At 33.4% G+C, this 22732-nt stretch overlaps 2 protein-coding genes across 2 annotated transcripts; both read left to right on the forward strand.

Annotated features, from left to right (window-relative positions):
• Positions 1-962: 962 nt before the first annotated feature.
• Positions 963-6153, forward strand: LOC112794358 (uncharacterized). Its single transcript, XM_025836406.3, has 3 exons — positions 963-1371; positions 3755-4407; positions 5695-6153. The coding sequence occupies exons 1-3, from the start codon at positions 1251-1253 to the stop codon at positions 5881-5883; spliced, it is 963 nt and encodes a 320-aa protein (XP_025692191.1). The 5' UTR covers positions 963-1250; the 3' UTR covers positions 5884-6153.
• A 12958-nt stretch (positions 6154-19111) lies between these two features.
• Positions 19112-22060, forward strand: LOC112797087 (pectinesterase/pectinesterase inhibitor PPE8B). The gene is made up of 3 exons (XM_025839844.3): positions 19112-19497; positions 19900-20430; positions 21296-22060. The coding sequence occupies exons 1-3, from the start codon at positions 19164-19166 to the stop codon at positions 21991-21993; spliced, it is 1563 nt and encodes a 520-aa protein (XP_025695629.1). The 5' UTR covers positions 19112-19163; the 3' UTR covers positions 21994-22060.
• Positions 22061-22732: the final 672 nt, after the last annotated feature.

The following is a 22732-nucleotide window of genomic DNA, read 5'->3' on the forward strand; positions in this document are numbered from 1 at the left end:
CAGCTCAGCATAACAAAAAAGGAGAAAGTAACTAACTCAGGCAAAGAGAAACAACTACCTCTAACAACCTTCTTCACTAATCTCACACACGCTGAACTCATACATGTATCTCTGCACTCCTTTAGCATAGCTAAACTATTGTGTCTTGTCCTATTTTCTTTTGCATATTCCATACAGTGCCAACTTTGCATCTTTTCTTTTTATTTTCAAAGTCAACATTGTTGACTCATGCCACAAAATGACAAGCCAATACACACGGTATTAAACAAATTTAATATAATCACTGAATTAGAGAGAATAGAAACTAACTAACCGTCCTAACCAACCTAAAAGAAATAACCAATCTTAACACAATCTGCTTTTAACCTTTATCTACTAAAGACTTCATTTTCCATAACACAAGTATCTTAGATATTAGGCTTGCTGATCTTAGATTTTTCGGTAACCATATATAAAATAGGATGATGCAGTAACTCATTACTATTGGATCTTGATACTTGATAGCTATTCAGTAATAGTAATAATGAAATACAAATTTCTTTAAGCCTACCAATGATAACACTCACAAATATGAGGATTGTGAATAATGGAAAAAAATAATTAACTAGCTATAATAATTAACTTTTTTGTATTTTACTATTTTAAAATAATCATATATATATATATATATATATATATATATATATATATATATATATATATATATATTGACTGTAACATTTTGACAGTATTTAAAACGTGCAACAAAAGTTAAAATTTCTCTGTTTTATTATTTAATAACATTTTTTTAATTTTAAAAAAATAAAAGAATCTGTAATTAAATTAAAAAGCATTTCGAAGTGTGTGTGAAAATTTAATTAAGTTTATGTCACATCAAGAATTAGAAATTTAGAAGTAATCAAGTCTTGCAGGATATATAACACTAGATATTATTTCTTCACCTCTCTTTTTGTGATTCTCTTATCCTTTGTTATAATTTTATCTATATATGTGACACTTGTTGCCCTCTTTATTCAATCTCTCGCTTCCCACTACAAATTATCTGAATAATTGACAAGAAGATAGATTAAGGAATTTTTTAAAAAAAAAAGGGATAAAAGAAAGATTATTCGTGCATGGCAAAAAGGCATTTAATTCGAATCCGAAAGCGATTTCCATTTTGCAGAAGCTCAATCATTCAAAATCAACCCACTCTATACATATAACACCTCCATTCACTTGCACTAGTCTTGTGCTAAACCTTAACAACAATGGCCACAGACACTTCTCCGAACTTTCAGGCGGTCATTCCCACTACTGAGTTCCACACAGAACTTTCACTACCAACACCAGATCACGATGGCTTGGACTTCTGGCAGTACATGGTTGCAGGTGAAAATAATGTTTCTATTTACATTATTTTTATTAATTACTTCCTCCATTTTATTTGCTTTCTCCACTTAATTAAAATTTAACTTTTCAGTGAACGTTCCCGCGGTTCAATAAATTTAAATTAAAAATAAATAATCTGACGGAACTAAATTTGTATGGTCAATCGTTCACTATCAAAATTAAAAGAAAGTAGTATGGGTTAGCAATTTTTATAATTTGTAATCATCAATTAATTATTATTAATATTTTTAATATTATGAAATTATATCTAATTGTGTGAAATTATTTTTTTTTTTTGGTTAAGTGCTGGCTAAATTTTAATAAAAATGTTAGTTACTAAATTTTTTTAAAATGATGAAATTTAATTTATTCTAAAAAAATATAATATCACTAGTATTTCTAGTAGTGTCACTCTTCATACAATTTTTTTACATTGTATTTTCGTATGAATTTGTAAAAGAAAATTATATTATTAAAATAAAAGTGACATTATTATTTTTATATATTTCACAATTAAATATTAATTTTAATTTTTTAATTTTTGCTGATAAACCTACTTATTAATTTATACCGTTGATTTTCCTATAACAATTTATTAGTGATAATCGATAGATATATAATTTAAAATTTTTTTAATTTTAATTTTACAAAACACCATATTACTTTTATTTTATATAACCCAATTACCAAAAACAATAAAACAAATTATTTATATTACTAAATATTTGATAGTTATGACTCATATATAATGAACACAGTTCATTATTAATGCATATATACATTGTGAAAAAAAAAGACAACAAGAAAGAATAATATTTAACATTTGGCTTTTCCTTTTTGAGAAAACAAATTACAAAAAGCTTAACTAGTTAAATTCCCGAAATTCGATTAAAATATAACATTCTAACCATTTAACGAAACTTTATCAAACAAGTGATTAATATTCCAAAGAAACTTAAATTTTGTTGAGAGAAATGTCCTCTTTTGCTATTTCTTAATGAACAAAATTGTTTGAACATTAAAAAAACATAGGTCCTATATATTTTAAGACTAGAAAAAAAAAAGTAAAAATAAAAGATAAATTGTTTGGTCCTTAAAATTTGATCTGAAAATAAAAAATAATTCCTAAACTTTTTTTGTTTAATATTACCCTTCTTCCAAAATTACAATTCTCTAATTAGGTTTTATTTAGGTAAAATTATAAAAAAGATTTTTTAGTGTGATATTTTTGAAAAATCATTTAAAGAAGTAAAAATAATTTGATATTTGAATATTTTATACAAAATTATTAAGAATAATTAGCCAAATCAATTCTTGAAGTTTTAAAATTGGATACTACTTTACTTTCACAAATTTTAAAATACACAAATCAATCCCAACATTTATAATACAATCCTCTTTTAATTTGGTCTGAAAAGTAAAATAAAAAACAATTTCTATAAAATTTTAAAATTATAAAACAGTCATTTGGATTAAATGAATTAAATTGGAAAAAGAATTTATTATTAACAAAGATAAATATTGCGAACTTTTTTTGTGTATTTTAAAACATATAAAGAATTAAAGTATCCGATATTATTAACTGATTTTGTATCTATTAATTATATTGGGTATAAAAACAGAAAAATATTATTTATTTATTATGTTAAAATAATTTTTTTAATATTTTTATTTTTACTTGAAAAAATAACTAAAAACACTAACATTTTATAAAGAATTTTTTTTATTAAAAAGAGCTTTTTCTCACTTAATTGTATCCAAACAAACATTTAATAATCTTATTATCAGTTTATCACCACCTAACTAGCCAATGTATTGCCGCGGACACTACGACCATGGCCATGACACGGCCACCACAATCACAAAGCCGCCACAACCGCCAAGCCAATAAGACGACCACCAGCTGTACCCATAACCACCACCACCACCACCGAGAGTCCAAAACCACCAGAATGCACCAGAACACCAAAGCCAGCAATAAAATAAAAAAACTATCTAGAGCCAAAAGTAAGAAATAGAAGATTACAACTAACATGACATTGTCTCTAACTAAATCTAAATAATAGTATCTGATAAAAGAAAAAAGATATCCATATCAAATATTCGACTATACTACGTGTACATTAAAATCAGTCAACAAAATCAGCCACTAATATAAAATACATATTAAAATATAAATATACATTAAAAATAAATTAAACTACACATGTATTTATTTACAAATACATGGGCTAACTAATTTTAATGTACAAATAACATATTTGTCAAACATTTTATACAAACTATTTTTCTTTCTTCCCCTTACCTTTTGCACATTTACTAGTTTACTAGCAGAAACAATTCGCTGGCGTAATATATAATGTAATGGCGGCATATTGCACAGGTTCAATAGCAGGATCAGTGGAGCACATGGCTATGTTCCCAGTTGACACTCTCAAGACCCGCATGCAAGCTCTTACAACAACCACCACCACCACTTCATGCCTCCGCCAATCCCTCTCTTCCATCCTCAAACTCGAAGGTCCTTCCTCCCTCTACCGCGGCATCTCCGCCATGGCCCTCGGTGCAGGCCCCGCCCACGCCGTTTACTTCTCCGTCTACGAGTTTTGCAAACAAGCCTTCTCCTCCTCTTTCACCACCAACAATTACTCCTCACTGGTGCATGCCGCTTCTGGTGTCTGCGCTACAGTCACCAGCGACGCCGTTTTCACTCCCATGGACGTCGTGAAGCAGAGGCTTCAGCTGAAGAGCAGTCCGTACAAGGGTGTGGTGGATTGCGTGAGGAGAGTGGCCCTCGAAGAAGGGGTTGGCGCGTTTTTTAAGTCGTATCGGACTACGGTTGTGATGAACGCTCCGTTTACGGCGGTGCATTTTGCGGCGTATGAGGCGACAAAGAAGGGGTTGGTGGAGGTGTCGCCGGAGATCGCGGATGACAGGAGGTGGGTGGTTCATGCTACCGCTGGTGGTGCTGCCGGAGCCCTGGCTGCTGTTGTCACAACCCCGCTTGATGTTGTCAAAACTCAACTTCAGTGCCAGGTACATTCAAATTTCAATATTGAGTTCATCAAAATCATTGATGGTATAGAAATTTGGCAGAAACTCACCTATGTATTCACCTGTGTATTCACATGAAGTTGTTATCATTTGGTTTAAAAAGAATTGATTTATTTTATATAAATAGTTTAATTAAAAAAATTAATTTAAATTGAAACAAATAATTATTTTTACTTTCTTCTTCTTTGTTATGTTATGTTATTAACATTCGTTGTTTTTCAATTTTTCATAATTAATATGAAAGCTAATTGGTTGATTACCAACATATATTTACATCTTAATTTAAAATTTGTGTTAGAGAAGAAATTTAACAACGAAAAATTTGAGTCATTAAAAAAAGAAACAAAATTTCTCAGACATATAGAAACAAAGATAAAAAAAATAGAGATAGATAGTACCATTTCTAATTTTTTGTTTGTACCGCAAATTCGATTTTTTCCTTCCATGTGAATTCTAATTCTTTTTCTCTTTTCTTTTTTATTCTTAATTTTTCTTTTTTTGTTATTATTATACAAACAAAAAAAATGTGAATTTCATTTTTTTTTTAAATACTAAACTTTACTTTTTCAAACTATTTATATACATATATTTGGCGAAAATTAAGTAAATAAAAGTAAAAGATAAAATTAAAGAAAGATTAGTCAAAAAGGATGAAAAAAAAACGTACAAAATTTATCATTTAGAATAACACGCTGAAAGAATTGAAAATTTTTTTAAAAGTGATTATTTGATTTATCCAATTTTTTAAAAAAAACTATTTGTATAAAATAAATTAATTTTTTCAAATTAAATAATAACATATATCAGCCGTCCAAAAACAATTTCATATGAAATCGATTACAATTGAGTTTTTACCTAAAATTTTTCATACTAATTTATTAACTTCATAGGAGTCAAAGTTTATCTTAGTAATTCTAGTATAGTGTTTCAAAAAGTGTTATTAAAATTAAAGTACTGTCTTTTTTATTATTTGGCAATTATTTTTTTAACACTTGTATACACATACGCATACTAAAATTTGCTATTATTTTAATAGGAGAAATATTTGAACTTTTCTGTACAACAATTAATTTCTTTTTTCATTAAATAAAATTTGGACAGATGTGATTTGGACTCCATAACCCTACCTAATAGAAAAAAATATTCAATTTTGTATATATTGTGTTAATACATTTTTTACAATTCATTGAATGTATAAGTGCATTTTAATTAAGATAAGAAATTTTGTTATATTTTACAACGTAATTTTGTTATATTTTCTTGGCTCAGGGTGTTTGTGGATGTGACAGATTCTCTAGTAATTCAATTGGGCATGTAATTAAAACAGTGATAAGAAAAGATGGATATAGAGGTCTCATGAGAGGTTATGTCCCTAGGATGCTGTTTCATGCCCCTGCAGCTGCAATTTGTTGGTCCACTTACGAGGCATCCAAATCTTTCTTTCACAAACTTAATTAATAACGGTACCTCATCAGGTGTACAAAGCATGGCTTAAAATTACAATGTAATTGTGGTGTAATATCGGAGCGCACGGCAACAAATCATCATAGTATACAAATTCAAAACAATAAAATGCAATCCTAGATATGTGTATACGGACAACCAGCTAATAAGGGGAACAACTAATATATAAATGTCACAGCTACAATGAGTGACTAAAGAGATATACAACTTCGAGCTTGTATATTCTGTTGAATAATGATGATATTACAGTGATTATTCTTAGGATGTGATACAGAGCTTTCTACTTTCTACAGTAATTGAATACATATTTATCTCAACTCAGTTAATTCAACGATATCTCTTGAGGAGTACGTATTTTCACTGACACAAATGAACCACGCAATGCATCGAATTAAGAGGAGGGTTAGGAGACCGACAAGTTTTATGATTTGTAGTTATCAATTAGTTATTATTGATTTTTTAATGGTGTGAGATTATTCACTTTTCTTTTACTGATTAAGTGTTAGCCTTTTAGAGTTTTTTTCGAAATTAATGTTCGAAGAATTTAACTAATTTAAACCAATCGAGTGGTTATCTCAGTTATTTGTCTAAACAAGTATTGGTGGTTTGAATCACGACTTATATATGCGAAAACTTATTGGCACATTCTGATCTACTAATTTGCTGCTCATGGAATGTTCTGTTAATTTGCTTGGTTCTCGCCACCAACGTACAGGCTATGCTGTTTATGCTGCAAGGTGTACAGTACTTAAAAAAAAGTTTTAACTTTAAATTTGAACAATGTAAAGGGGAAAAGAGTGGGAACTACAAATTGGGGTGAAGTTACAAATGACGTTCATATGAATGTTAAATGGGAATATGGGATGGGAGTGAATTATATATGCAGCAAAAACATGAATTACGATGAAGGAAAATGAGGGCACTGTATAACGGTTTTACAAGGATGCAATTTGAAGGCGTTGATGAAGAGGAAGATGATACTGGTAATGCCGGCATCATCATGAAGGAAGAGGTTAGATGGGAGTGGATGATGTGAGTAAATATATTATTTGGAGTAAATGGTAAAAATTTGTCCTTTAAAAAGTCCACTCATTCTTTAAATTATTTCTCAAAAATTTTTTTTAATTAAATTCATTCTTCAAAATTTTAAATTAATCATATTAGTCATTTTGTCTTTTTTTTGTTGGTGCCAAAATTTATTAATTGATAATGCTAGGGAAATAAAAAAAAAAGTCAAAATTTGTCTTATTTAGCATTTATTACTTATTGCAACAATTAATGAATGCTAAATAAGGTAAATTACGATTATTTTTGCCTAATTTTCTTTGGTTACCAAATATTTCTATTTATTAATATAACATATTAAGTGATATATACTAAAATACAAATAAGAGTCTTAATTAACTATTAGCATAATAAATTTATGAAATTAGATCAAATCAAAATCTAATTAAGAAAATCAGAATTTGTGGCATTAGAATCCCTCAATTTGGGGTTGATTTGATTTAATTTCATAAACTTATCATATTAGTCGCCTCTTAGGACTACTAGGTGTGTGTTATGGTGTCACTTGACATGTCATATCAACAAATTTTGATGTCATTAGTAATGAAAGTGATGGAAGAACTAAAATGACCAACTTAAAATCTATAAAAGACGAATTTAATTAAAAAAAATCTTTTGAGTACTAATTTAAAAAAATGAGTAATTTTTTAAAGATTAATTTAACTATTTACTTATATTATTTGAATTAACATGTGTACATTATTTGATTTTTTGTTTATATCGTAACATAGAATGTTTTGCCATTGTGTTCTTTGATTTTTTTATTTAAATGAATTAAATATATTATTTATCACAATTCATAGAACGCATAATATTTATTGATATAGATAACTTTATGCATCTCAAATACAATGACCCAATGTACATTAAACATTTATCTCGAGTACATAGTCATCGTGCTCTAATTTAAAAAAAAATTGAATACATCTCGAGTGCACCTGATATAGCACAATTGCAAAGTTGTATATATCCGAAATATAGCTACAATGCGTTTAATGCTAGTATATTCAGAATACATATATTATTTAACTATTTAACTACAATATTACGTATTCGTGTTATTTTATTCGTATGATTAATTAAATATTTGATTTAAAAATATAATTTGTAAGTATAAAAATATAATTTTTTTTATCGAGATAATAAATAAAAAATGATATATTTTGTTATTATTATTAATAAGTATGTAATTATAAATCACTAGTTTTAAATTTATGGAGGGACACAATTTTACGTAAATTTTAAATTAGACCAAATTTAAAAATAAATTTAAATTAATATTTGTGAATAAAATTTAATGAGTAATTATCTAAATCAGTTTTCGAAAATTTTAAAAGCGAACATTTTAGTTTCTAAAAAAATTAATACACAAATTAATCCCAACGTTTGTTTTCGTCAGAAAATCAATCCCTAGTCCAGTTTCCGGCATAACTCATCAACGGAGACTGCTAAGTTAGCATGTTCAGAATCTAACGTAGTCAGTAACATGCGCAGGTGTCCATCACAGACAAATTGGTCCCATCCTAATAAGCCAAACGACGCCGTTTTAAGTATGTAGAAATGTAGCATTGCAACTGGAAAGTAAAAGTCACGTTTCTTCTCCTCCCTTTCAATCCTTTTTAATGCAAAAAGACCCCAAACCCTGAACATTCTTCCGTTTTTACAGAGAGACCTACCTTATTATTGCCTCATCACCACCCACCTCATCTCCAACATCACGATCATGATGGACGTTGTCAATTTTATCCATCGACGTTAGCATTCCGTTACCCAGGCGTCTCTCTTGGATGTGTCAACACCAATTTGAAAGGAAGAGGCACTGAAGTGGATTTGATCAACTATTGAAGACGCATATTGAAGAAGGCGAGACCGTGTTCGAATATGTTTATAGTTGTTAGAATCGATATATTGCTTTGCGGTGTATGTTGCATTACAGAGCATAATGCTATGTCTTAGTCTCTTTATTTTGTATGCATGTTCCTTGACAGTTACTAAATGTGATGAATGAACATTTTTTGGTTTATTTCTTTTAAGAAAATTGTCACAGTAGAGCTAGGTTTATATGATTGTGTTTGTTAATTATAAGTATTTCTTTATACAGGTAGATAGTGGAATTTGGGATTCCTGTTTTCTACCATGGTGGACATTTTGTGAGGGATAACAATGGAGTTATTCTGTATATTAATGAAAGAGTTGACAAATTCTCTAAGATAGATATTGACCTGATATATTTCTTTGAACTGCAAACTCTGTTCAAAGATTTGGGTTATTTGGATTACAAGGCTATGTACTAGTTTGATCCTACGGCACCTGACTTAGAGAGTGGCCTGCATCCTATAAAAGGAGACATGGAGATTAATCAGCTGCGTGAGAATAAACTAAAGAACAAGGACTCGAAGAAGTTTTATTTATATTTTAATCTCCTAATAATGATTACTCCTCTTGAGGATCTCGACATGAACTTTGACATTGATACAGATGTTGAGGAAGAGTCCAGTGACGATGGGGTGGGAAAGAAGAGCTCAAAGATGGTTAATTTAAAGAAGAAGACTTCAACGATTGATAATAAATGTACTGCTAGGCCAAATTCTAGGCCAATTGAGGGTGTTAAAAAATCTGCCAAGGTAAAGTCTGATGGAGCAATTGGTGTTTGAGGCCCAAAATCTTCTAGACCTATTGGTGCTAGAGGGCCAAAATTTGATGAGCCTATTGGTGCTGAAGTCCCAAAATTTTGTGGGCCTATTGGTGCTAAGGCCAATTCCAAGAACCCAAAAAATACTACACAAAGGGGGTGCTGGCTTAACTTCATTTGGGGAAAATTTTGGTGAAAGAGGAGTTGTTGTTCCAAGATTGGAAGATGCAAATTCTGGTGAAGATGATGAACAAAGTGCAGAAAATATGGAGGAAGAAGATCCAATCTTTGAGTATGAATCAAAGTCATTGTTGACATCAGAAAGTTCTGAAGATGAAAGAGAAAGGTATGAATTTCCATAATTAATGATGCTGCTGGATTGAGAGAGGTGTATTTTGAATTGAGAATGGAATTTGCCATAATTAAATCTTTCAAGACTGCTCTGAAGGATCATATTATTTATGAGGGAAGGAAATTAAGTATATAAAAAACGATCAAAAGAAAGTTAGATGTGATTGTGAGCATGGGGTGGAGAGGATAAAATAGCCTAAAAAGCCAAATAGGGCCAAGGAGGAATCTACTAACGAGAATGCAAAAGCTGTGAATAAAAAGGCTGCAAATCTGACTTTTGAAACCGATTCTATTGAAACTGTTACTGCTAAGGTCGCATAAGTGGATGTTGGTACTACTGATGTGGTTACTGTGGGTGGTGGTGTTATCAGACTTAATCCTTGTCCATGACTAATTTATTGTCCATGGAATAATCAGCTGAAGAGTTACCAAATCAAGACTTATATACCTCAATACACTTGTACTAGAGAATTTGGCAGCAATATGGTTGATCAGAAATGGATAGCCAATAAGTTGGAGAAGAGGCTCCGAACTCAGCCGCATATTACTCTAAGTGAGGCTTATGAGCACATCAAAATCGACTACAATGTTGTCATTAAAGGAAAGATGGTGTATAGGGCCCTTAAAGAAGCAAGAGAGCGTGTGATCAGAAATGAGAGAGCACATTATAGTAAGTTGAGAGATTATTTGAATAAGATCCTTAGGAGTAACCCAAGAAGATTCACCATACTAGATGTGACACTGATGCCTCAGTCCCCTCCATTGTTCAGTAAGTTATACATTTCTCTAGACGCTTGTAAAAGGGGGTTTAAAGCAGAGTGTAGAAAACTAATCAGACTTGATGATTGCTTCTTGAAGGACTACTTTGGGAGAAAACTCCTATCGGGTGTAGGTTAGGATGCGAACAATCACTTCTATGTAATTGCATTTGCTATTGTTGATAGTCAAACTAAAGAAAGCTGGAAATGGTTCCTTACGTTGTTGCAAGAAGATCTTGGCGATCAATATATCCATGGATGGAATTTTATTTCGGACCAACAAAAAGTAAAATTATATTTAGCTTAATATTACCAATGCCAAATGTGTTTTAGTATGCTAGAATTAATAATAAAATTATATGAGCTGTTAGTTTTTCTGGTTAGTTTTAATATTCTGATAAGTATTTGACATGTCAGTTAAACTGCTGATTTCTTGGTTAGTTGATAGTTAGTGTTCCGAGGGTTACCTAAAACGTTGATTTGGGCTTGAACGTGAGGTCCAGGTCCCTTTGAGTGGCAGTGTTCGACTTATGATGCCGAGTGGCTGCCTGTCCGAGTTCTTCGTGAGGAGGTGATGGGTGGTACCTGCAAGAGACTCTAATGCTTAAGTTAGGAAGGATTTTGAGTAGGTTCTTAGTAGATTGAAGAGTGAGTTATACCTGGGGGTTCCAGTATATTTGTAGTAGGGTTTGATGACCTCCTTGGGGGGTTCCATCTTATCTTATCTTATATCTTGGAAGTTTGTTGGAGTCTATCTTTTAGGGAAAGATAGAATTTAGGGCTTCTAGAAGCAATGACCTCCAGTGTTAGGTAAGTGGAAGTGCGCTTTTTGGTCAGTGTCCGACCTCTTAGAGAGGTCAGGTAGGGGATGAGAGGCCACCTTCCAAGGTTGGTCCTTTTCATCCTTACTGGGCCTGGCTTTATGTTTGGGCCAGGGTATGAACAATGCCCTTGCTTGAGTCTCGATTTTTTTCTATAAGTCGGTCTTAAGCATTCTGTGGCTTCTGTCTAGACGTCAGGCACTTTTCTTTGTGCAGGTCGGGTCTCCGGTTTACGGGTTTTAAAAATTTGAACGTTGTCCCACTTTAAATAAGGTGCTGAATTGGCGCGACAGTTTCCTTGATCTTCGCGCACGTTTTTAAGGCGAAGTTATTGGGCTGTTACTTTTTGTTCCCTTATAAAAGCTTCGTGGATCCTCTCTTTCTTCTTTTTCTCCATTTTTGCAACTCTCTCCGTCTTCCCTTCCTTGTGAAAAGAATTTCTTTCTTTCTCTGTTGTGTGAAAAGAACTTCTTTCTTTCTTTGTTGTTTTTTTCTCACTCCAGTTTCCAAGCTTTCCTCTATCTTGGGTTTTTCGGGGCTTCTTTCTTAAAGGGGATCGTTCTCGTCGTTGCCGTGTCCTCCTTTTTCGCCTTTCACCCAGATTGGTGTTTTAATGGCTTCATGTTTTTGCTTTGGTTATTGTCTTTTGAATGATTTTGGTGAATGTTGGTAGAGGTTTTGTTGCCTGATCCTGTTTTCGATGGTGATTCACTGCATCTTCTTTGAAAAGTTTCTTGCTTGACTCGCTATTTCTTAGAAATTTTATTTTCTCTTGATTACCACTTTGCAAAAAGGTTCCTTTTATTTTGCTTTGGCTCTCTTTGAACTTGAGAGATTGTGGTTGGTTTGCTTTGGCTGTTTGCATTTGTGTTGTCCTCAAAAGTGTCACTGTGATGCGACAATGTTGCGTGGAAGGGGCACCTTTTGGTTAAAAATATTTTGAAAAAGGTTGTCTTTGGTTTTTTGGGGTTTACATGATTTCTTTGTCCCTGTCCGGGTTATTTGTAGTAACGATCTCTTTTCTTTTTGTATTTGTAGGTGTAGCTATATGTCTCGTTTTGTTCTAACGAAAATGTCCACTAAGGTCCCTCCTGGCCTCTGTAACTGGATAGATACTATAGTCCTTTCTTGTGTAACTGTAGTAGATAGGGAGTACTGTGACAAGTTTCGTAAGCACCATAAGATATGTGTCAATAGAGAAGATGAGAAGAATTGAGCTAGTCGTTCCTGATCCTGAAGAAAGGGTTTGGTTCCTTCTTTTGATAGCTCAGAGCGTCCTTTTTTCTATGCTTATGATTGTTTTTTTTTCACCAAAATGGGTATTGCTCTTTCCTTTATTGACTTTGAGATAGAGATCCTCTGGTCCTGTAACGTAGCTCCCTCTCAGCTTCACCCTAATTCTTGGACATTTTTGAAGATTTTCCAGCTTCTTTGTCGGGAGTTAGACGTTTGACCTTCTTTTCGTGTTGTTCAGGGTAAGAATGTCTTTTCCATTTTTGACGAGTCCTTTCATGACTTTAAGAACCATTACTTCAAAATTCGGGCAGTGGAGGATGTCCGACCTTTCTTCCTTGATGAGAGTGATGAACCTTCCTTCCCTCTTTTTTGGCAAGAGAATTTCGTAGTAAAAAAGTATAGATAGTTTAGATGAGATCGAGCGAGCCTTTGTCGGTGTGTTGGAAGAGTGCTGGGGTCGAGCTCCTCACTTGGACATAAAGAGATTCTTAGGGGGCCCCAGTCTTCTCCAGTCCGAGTTAGGTAGTTCTCTGACCTCTAGCTTTTCTCATTATCCTGGTACTCATATATTTGTTATTTATAGTAATCTTGCGTGTCAATGCTCTTTTTGTAGATATGGCTTCCAAATCTTCCTCAATGAGATTTCTCCATAACACAAAGAAGTCGGTTACTGCTCGTAATCTCCAGAGAACTCTTCTTTCCGACCTTCACCAAAGAAGTCGAGTTCCGGTTCAACCGCTCAGAGGAAGGTCATTCCTACTCCCGATGTACGCTTAGTCTCTCCGGACCTACTGTTAGTGAGTTCGGGTGCCCCGTCATCCCCATCTCCCAAGAGGCAGAGGACCACTGGGGATTTAGGTGTTAATGACAAAAATTTTAATGGCTTTTGAAGCGAGAAGTATATCCTTCCTAATAGCCATATATCAATGGATGACGTGTCCATTCTGAACCATCTGCAGCACATGACTCACAACTACATTCGGATGGCCGGGGTGAACACTGCTTTGGCTAAGGAGATGAGAAAAGCTCCTGTTCATGCTTCCCAAGCACTCTTGAACTTTGCTCGGGATGATGTAGAGAGGCTGAGTGGTTTGAAGGCAGAGTTGGAGGATAAAAATGCTAAGTTGGAGTTGGACTTGGAAAAAGCCCGCGCCCGAGCAGTTAAAGCTGAGACAGCATCACTATTGGCAGAAGAGATGAAGAAAAGGGCCGAGGAGAGTTATTCTCGGACTTATGGGGAGTTGATTAATATGTGGAAGGATCTGACAACTGCCCGGGAAGTCTTTGCCGAGCTTCAGGGGCCTGTGGTCGGGGGTATGAATGAGATGTATGAGATCCTAAAGGCCTAAATCCGAGTTCTGGCTCCCGACCTAGATCTTTCCTTGTTTAGTGCCAATAATATTGTTGTTGACAGGAACATTGTCCCTGTCCTGGAAGATGAGGAGGAGGTGCCCGTGTCCGACCCTAAGATCGGTTCCGAGGTTCAAGCTGAGACTCAGCCCGAGGTTGTCAATATGGAGGCTTCTCCTTCATCCCCTGAGATCATTAAGGCTGTTCCGGTCATTGTCTTTTCCCCATCTCCCGCTACCAAGGATTCTGTGATGGGGGAGAACCTCAACCCCCTTTGGTTTTCCATCAGCTTATCTTTTTGAGATGGCCCGACTTGTGGGTCTTTGACATTTTAATTTTGTAATTGTTGGTATTTTCTTTGAACTTTTTGTTATTGGTTATCTTTTGCAACCTTTATAAATAGTGCTTGATTCAAACCCTTTTGCCTTTTGAGACGAAGCTAGGTTTTTCTTTTGTTTGTTAAGTCACCAAATTTCCTTTCATAGGTCCGACCTTGAGCAGTTGGCCTTTAGTAAGTTACTTTTACTACTTGTTTTTTGTCCTGTCTTATCGAAATTGCTTTTAAGAAGAAAGAGAATTCATAATATTATCTGGATTCTAGTTCTGAATGATATTGGCATTCATGAACTTCCAAAGGATAGTGAGATGCCAAAACTATTCAGGATCACAGTGTCATCAATCCTACTCAGGAGATAGACAGGAGCTTAATTGAAAATTCAACTCTTAGGTAAACCCACATCTCATGTTCATATTGTTTTCAGTTGCTTGAGGATAAGAAATAATTTAAGTTTGGTGTTGTGATGCATGAGCATCTTTTCTATCTTTTCGTAATAATTTAGATGTGAATTTGTTGAGTTTTTATGAGTTTTTGGTGTTCTAAACCATCATGGATGCTACTTTGAGTTGCATTATTGTTTTGTTAATTTTAGGTAAAATTCGGGCGAGTTTGATAGAGTTCATGCAGAAGAAAAAGGAGAAAATTTACGCTGTGGTATTGGCACTAAACGCCATTATCCGGCGTTTAGTGCCACAAGCCTCGTACTTCGTCCAACCTCTTTGTGAAGCTGGCGCTAAATGCTACGACTCGAGGTTTAGCGCCAGGTGCCTCGTAACTCATGCCAAGATTTTGCGAAGGTGGCGCTAAACACCACTCCTTGGCGTTTAGTGCCATGTGTCCAGAAACGTTGGAGATACACTCTGTTTGGTGGTGCTAAACGCCACTGCTCGGCGTTTAGCACCAAACCCGTGTCAGCAAGTCCTTCGGAAGACTCCATTGGTTTTTGTTAGTTTAATTTTGAAATTTAGAAAATATAATTTTTAGGATTTATAATTTTAATTTTAGATCAATTAGGATTAGATATAAAAGGAGAAAAGATTCAGCCCTTCAGACCCTTATCTTCTTCTTCCTCATTCTACAATTTATACTTTTGAGAACTCAAGGTTTTTCTATGGGCTATGAGCAACTAAACCTCCATTGTTAAGGTTAGGATCTCTGTTTATTTTAATGGATTAACACTATTGTCATTCTACTCTTAATCGATGCACTGTTTTTAAATTCAAGGATTGATTTCGTTCTTCATCCTAGGAATTAGAGTATATTGGAAGATAACTCTTTTTTTATTTGAATTCTTGTTGAATCTTGAAAAAGTTATATCACTAGAATTAAAGCTTGAAATCAATTCCTCACAACTCTGTAATTATCTGGATTTAACGGGATACATGACATATAATCTCCTTATTTTTAGGTACTTAGGGTTTGTGTAGATCATAACCTAGAATTGGACTTAATCTTCTAATTTAAATTAAGTGACCAAGAAATTGGCGGTTGATTGAGTTAGATGACATTAAATTACTAAAGAATTAGGGTTTAATCACTTAAGATTTGCCATGAATTGAATCTTTGCTTGATTAAAGTAGTTGATAAGAATTGTTAATATGGAAATTTAAACACCTTCAAAGCCTTAACTATTCTCTCATATTATTTTTACTAACCATTCACTGTTTGCTTTCTTGCACGTTCTGAATTACTGTTTTATGCTACTTGAACTTGCAACCACTCATTTTAGCTTGTTTAACTAGTCTAATCACTCAACGATTGTTGCTCAGTCCATTAATCTTCGTGGGATCAAGACTCACTCACCTGAGTTATTACTTGGTGACCTGGTGCACTTGCCGGTTAGTTATACTGGCGGCTTAGTGAGTTTCATGAGGACGAAGGCCAGGCTGGTACGTAAAGTGACTTTAAATTTGTTAACAACTTACTTATATTCTTCTGCATATCAAAACTAGGCAACCTAATCATATTGTTTCAATGCAACATATGTAGTCAAAGTCGTTGGATCGCAAGGCGATGTTGACGGAAACGTTCAAGTACACCCACACACTGAAGGAGAACAAAGAGATATTTACTGATCAGCGGTCTCAGGACCATTATGTAATTAAACATACATCAAATTTTCTTTTGCTATAAAATTATTAGAAATTAACTGTATATCTGTCAGCGTACTAATCACAAAAACTTGTGTTAATTACACAGGAGTCCTATAAACAAAGACTAGAGGCCGTGAGTCAGCAGTCTCAGCAAGGTGAGGAGGACGCCGTCGATGGATTTGCAGCTGTAATCGTCAATCTCGATGCAGTTTGGCGCGAGACCGCCTCAAGGCCATACAAGAACTGCGTATATAGGATTGGGTCGTGCTTCGCCAACAGCCTCCGCACATATCCACGTTGAGGTCGTCGTCAGACTCTACCACCAGTCGAGCCGTCGAGTCCGAGGATGGCGTGGATTTGAGGCTTCAGGTGCAGGAGCTCCAACGTAGCCTTCAGCAGCAGTAGCTCAGAAGATTAACAATTATTGAGAGAGGTATCAGGAGATCCTCAACCGCGTGATGTCTACTGATGAGCTCAGGTTGGAGTTCCAGGAGTTGGTGGAGCAGATGCAATGTATGGAGGCTCAGATGGAGGTGTACTATAAGCTCAGATGCGCGCCGCTGGCATCAACTTTGCTGGTGGCAGCGGTCCTGCTGATGACATACGAACATCACCGCCTTCTGCGCCGCCGACTCAGGGCCACGGGACCAACGATGACGACATCTACCTAGATCTGGAATTATTTGTTTTCCGTTTTATTGTTTCATTGTACATATTTGATGTAGTTGACTTTTAATATATTTAAACAGTGTATTATTTATTTTAATTAAATAACAGTTTTTTATTATTTATGAATCTTCCACTAATTGTGTGAAAAAATTAAATTTGAAATTAAAATTGACCATTTATTTTAAATTAAAAAATAAAAATTGAGATTACTGTAGGAATAATCCGATGATAACAGTGAGCAAAACAACATTTTTTGACGCCAACATTACAATCTCGGAAGAATCCATCGATAACCAATTAGCTTTTCGAGCCTATAATCCGATCCGTCGCAACTTCCGACAGTAATTACCGTCGGATGAAAAAATCTGACGGGAAACATTTACCGGTAAAGTTTATATCGTCTGATTGTTTCCGACCGTAAATCCAACGGTATTTAAATTACCATCGGATTTTATTCTTTTTTATACGATAAATCCAACGATATTCAACATTTTTTTTGTAATGATGGTAGAACAGAGAATAGGGGTTCACGTGCTTTCAATCTTCTTTCGCGGGTTTCTATTTTTCTCGATTTTGGGTTCTCTGATATGATGTTATTAACACAACCACCAATTATGATAAAGTGTTTGGGTTAGCGAAGGTTCTTCATGAAATCGCTGCTAATCCATCTGATTCTGCGTCACATTGAAGAACTCAGATGTCAATCGTAGTTATGTTGGCAATTTGCAGCGATTAGAGAAACGGCAAGCAATTTTTTGCCGCTATTTTCTGCGTGTCTTGTAGTGTCTAATAGCTGAGTCCCTACTTCGTTGAAATCTTGCCCACGTGTAATTCACTAGTTTCGTCCCAAATCTTTTCTACTCAATTCATACATATGAATCAGTTCGACATCATAGTCGAATTTCGCAACAGGTCAAAATTTGTGGCAACAAACAAAAATCAATTTATTACAATTTTCTTCACCTGGTAAATCGTTTAGCATAAACTGGATTATATACATTGTGCAGTCCTATTAGTAAATTGTTTTTGTTTAAAATGATTTATTGTGCACTTATACTAAATTATTTTAAGTCAGATAAATTTGTATAAAGATATTTTGGAATGAAAATTAAAATAGGACAAATCAGTAATATTGAAACTATATTAATTATTCAGATGGGTGATTTATCCTAAAAATTGTGATGATTGTTAAAAATAATTTGATAATTTAATATATTTAATTAAGAATTTAGTTAACTTGTGCTCTTAATAAAATTTAAATTTCAAAACATTTATTATACATTTATTGAAATAAAAAGTTCAAAAAATTTTTTAATAGTAATTTTATCAAGTGCTCTTTGAGTATATATTAATTAAAATTTTTAATTAATTATTTAATTAATATAATACATGTTAATATTTTCATATGAAAACAACTTCATCTGAATAACTATTTATACAAAAAGATAAACTTTTTGTTGTTAAATTTAAACTTGCACAACAAAAATTATTTTTTGGAAAAAAAAATCTAAAACATTGTAACTAAAAAATTTTAAAAAAATATAAATAAACTTTGCAACACATGGAAAAAATCCGTGAGTTACAAGATATCTTATCTTGTTTCAAGTTTTATTGAAACAAAAGGTTTAACGAATTAGATTAAACCTTTCATCAACGCTTAATTAATAAGAAGATAACAACAATTCATCATTAATTTAATTTCACTTAACCATTCACAATAGACAATATTATTTATTACTTTTACACTTCAGAGTTGAATAACTCTCAGTTTCATAAAACACTTGTGATTATCGGTTGAAGAGTTATTTAAGCAATTACCACATTCTTTCATTACACATTCTATATCCGTTATATAACTATAATCCTATAAAAGACTACTTCTTCACTAATGCAAAACATCAATAGCACATTCAACATACATCACCTCACTAATATTGTACCAAAAGCACATAGCGGCAAAATATGGCTCCTTGTTCAGCAAGAAAAGAGAAAGTGCCACTAACCGCCGTGGCACTCACCTTCTTGTTGATTCTTCTCCTTGGAAACTTTACTTCTATGGCCTCTGCTTCTGGCAATTGCGGTTCGGAAGGCTCAACATGCCTCGTGCCTTCTGAGTTCGTCGGTGTTGTTAAGGAAGTTATTGGGCTTTTGGGAAATGTTGGTTCCATCCTGTCCAAGTTTACCGGTGGTTTTGGTAATTTCCATCTCACAAACGCCATTCTTGACGGTCTTGATTTGTTGGACATGTCCTCCGATGAACTTAATTTGTTTCTCTCCGTCATTCAAAATCCCAAAGGTACCTTTACATACAATCTAGTTATTTGTATTCTTTAGGTGGATTCAAGCATGAGTATAGAAAAGTTTTAAAACAAAAGTTAATTGCAATGTGATATATAGGCCATTAGATGAGGTATTGTTGTTAATATAGATAACGATTAAATTGTTTCTTCAATTTTTATTCCATGATCAAACTTTTCATCTGTCATGTCAGCTTGTCCAATGGTGCGGAAAAACTAATGTAATTCATGATTTAAAAATTAACAATGCTAATCACTAACCTAATTTAACAATACTAAAAACTAAAATTGCATACATATTTTTTTCACTCATGATAAAGTCAGATCATGATACCATGATACTTAACAATACTAATCACTAACCTAATGTAAAATGTGACATATTATAATTAATGTTGCAGGGAGAAACAACTTAGAATTGGATTTAGCGACATGGCTAAGTGCTGTCCTAGCAAATTTAGACACATGCCTCGATGGATTCGAAGGCACAAATAGTATCATCAAAGGGTTAATCTCCCCTGGCCTTAGACTAGTGACATCGCCAGTAACGAATCTTCTCGCAAAAGTTGATGTGTCCCAGAATGATTTCTTCGAAGATGCTGCGGCCGGCGCCGGCGAGGGCCGATTTCCTTCGTGGGTGAAGCCGAGGGAGAGAAAGCTTCTGCAAGCAAATAGGGTGGTTCCGAACGCCGTGGTAGCTGCAGATGGGAGTGGAAACTTTAGAAGAATCATGGATGCGGTTATGGCAGCGCCGAATAATAGTAATACGAGGTTTGTGATTTACGTGAAGAGAGGTGTTTACAATGAGTACGTAGAGATTAATAAGAATAAGAGGAATATCATGATGATCGGAGATGGTATCGGTGCCACTATTATCACCGGCAACCGGAATTATGTCGACGGCTGGACAACTTTTCGATCGGCCACCTTTGGTAAGAATTTTAACTTCGTAACAACATACACTAGCATTAATTCTTTTACATTCTTTTTAACATCTTTCATAATGAGTTGTGTAAATGAAAACAAAAACTAATGCTAGGAGAAGTAATCATTAGTGACGTAATAAAAAAGACCATAATGTGTGTGATTGCATAAATTTATAAAAAAAGAGTGATATTATTAAAATAAAAAGAATAATATGTCTTTTATATGTATATACTTATAAAATAAAATCTATAACATCGTCTAACTTTTTAATGGCCATTGACTCCAACTTTTTTCAATTTACAAATTTAAAATTATTATATGAAACAAAAATTAAAAACGGATCATTATTTTCTAAATAATAATTAACTAACATTTTTTTCGTTACATTTCTCTTTTGAACTCTTCTAACAATAACAACTCAAATAGTAAAACATATAATCAAATTTAAAAATACTTTCAATTAATAAAAATATAAATTTAATTTAAATTATACTTTTTAAATGTTATCATACTTTTGCTACCATATCTACCATAATGACAGTCACAATAGAATTTACCTATATATATGGCCATATATGATTTCTGTTTTATTTTTTATAATTTTTTTAAGTTTATATAAAAAATTAACTATTAAAATATAAATTATACAAATATTTATACACAAATATATAATAATTAATTTTAATATACAAATAACATTCTTAATTTTTTTATAATTATTTGTATTATTTTCTCTAGAATTCAATGAGTAATTAAATGCGCAAGTTGTGCTATTATACCATTCTCACGAAAAAAAAAAAAGAAAAAGATGCACTTTTTCTAACATCTAATTTGATTTTTTTTTCTTATGTACGCATTTGGCATATGCAGTTGTAGTTGGAGAAGGGTTCATAGCACGAGACATTACTTTTCAAAACACAGCAGGGCCAGCGAAGAAGCAAGCCGTGGCACTAAGAACCGATTCTGACTTCTCCGTGTTTTTCCGTTGTGGAATCTTCGGCTACCAAGACACCCTTTACGTTCACTCAATGCGTCAATTCTTCAGAGAGTGCACCATTTCCGGTACAGTCGATTTCATCTTCGGCTATGGAACTGCCGTCTTCCAAAAATGCAACATACTTATCAAAAAAGGGTCACCGGACCAAAAGAACGCAATCACTGCACACGGCAGAGAAGATCCTAACGAACCAACAGGGTTCTCGTTGCAATTCTGCAACATAATCGCTGACTCTGACCTCGTTCCGTTTGTTAAGATGACGGAATCTTTCTTGGGGAGGCCATGGAAAAAGTATTCAAGAACAGTTTTTATGCAAAATTATATAAGCGACGTTATAAGCCCGCTAGGTTGGACACCATGGAATGGGAGCATTGGGTTGGACACTCTGTATTATGCTGAGTATATGAACACTGGTCCCGGTGCCGGTGTAGCTAACAGAGTGAAATGGCCTGGATACCGTGTTTTGAAAACCTCCCGTGAAGCTAGTAATTTTACTGTGGCAAACTTCATTCAAGGGAACTCTTGGTTGCCTTCAACTGGTGTCGCATTTTCAGCTGGATTATCTCTTTAATTAAGAGCAAGTTTAAATAACTTGCCAATCTTGTATACAATAAATATAAAGTATTAATTATTATTGATCTTGTACTTGTTCTATGCATATTGATGAGAATCTGCAGAGATATAGAGAGAAAGAATAAATGTTATGTTTTGCGGGTTCATTCTCTTTTTTTATTTTCTTTTTATTTCTTGTGCTTACTTCGAATGCTATGTATGATTTCAATCTATATTTGAGTATGAACCAAAATTACCTGAAAGGTGGGTCAGAAATTTAAAATATATTGAAAAAGTGAACTGTTTTGATCACTCTAGGAAATTAGTACTTGGTTATTATTAAACGTGTATGTGCCACTACAACAAGGTCCATTACCGACGGCCATAACCCGTATGTAATATAAATGATTCCAACTAAATTAAAAAAAATAGATTGAAATTGAAATAAAAACAAAAATATATATTGAAATTAAATACAAAGAGAATTATTCTCTTTTTTATCCAATTTCTTGACACAATAAAAAATGGATTCTTCAATTTAATTTGTTAACATTATAATTTAGAAATTGAATCGAAAGAATTCCTTAATCTTCTACCCAATTTCTCGATGCAACAAGAGAGGAATTCCTCAATCTCAATTGTCTACACCATAATTTTATCATGAAACCAAAAAAAAATTTTTAAACCTCTAAATCATTCTAGATTTTCAAATCTCTAAATCATTCTTTATCACGACTATCCTAATTTATGAGGTATTT

The sequence above is a fragment of the Arachis hypogaea genome, chromosome 4 (assembly GCF_003086295.3).
Source record: "Arachis hypogaea cultivar Tifrunner chromosome 4, arahy.Tifrunner.gnm2.J5K5, whole genome shotgun sequence".
NCBI classification, from domain to species: Eukaryota; Viridiplantae; Streptophyta; class Magnoliopsida; order Fabales; family Fabaceae; genus Arachis; species Arachis hypogaea.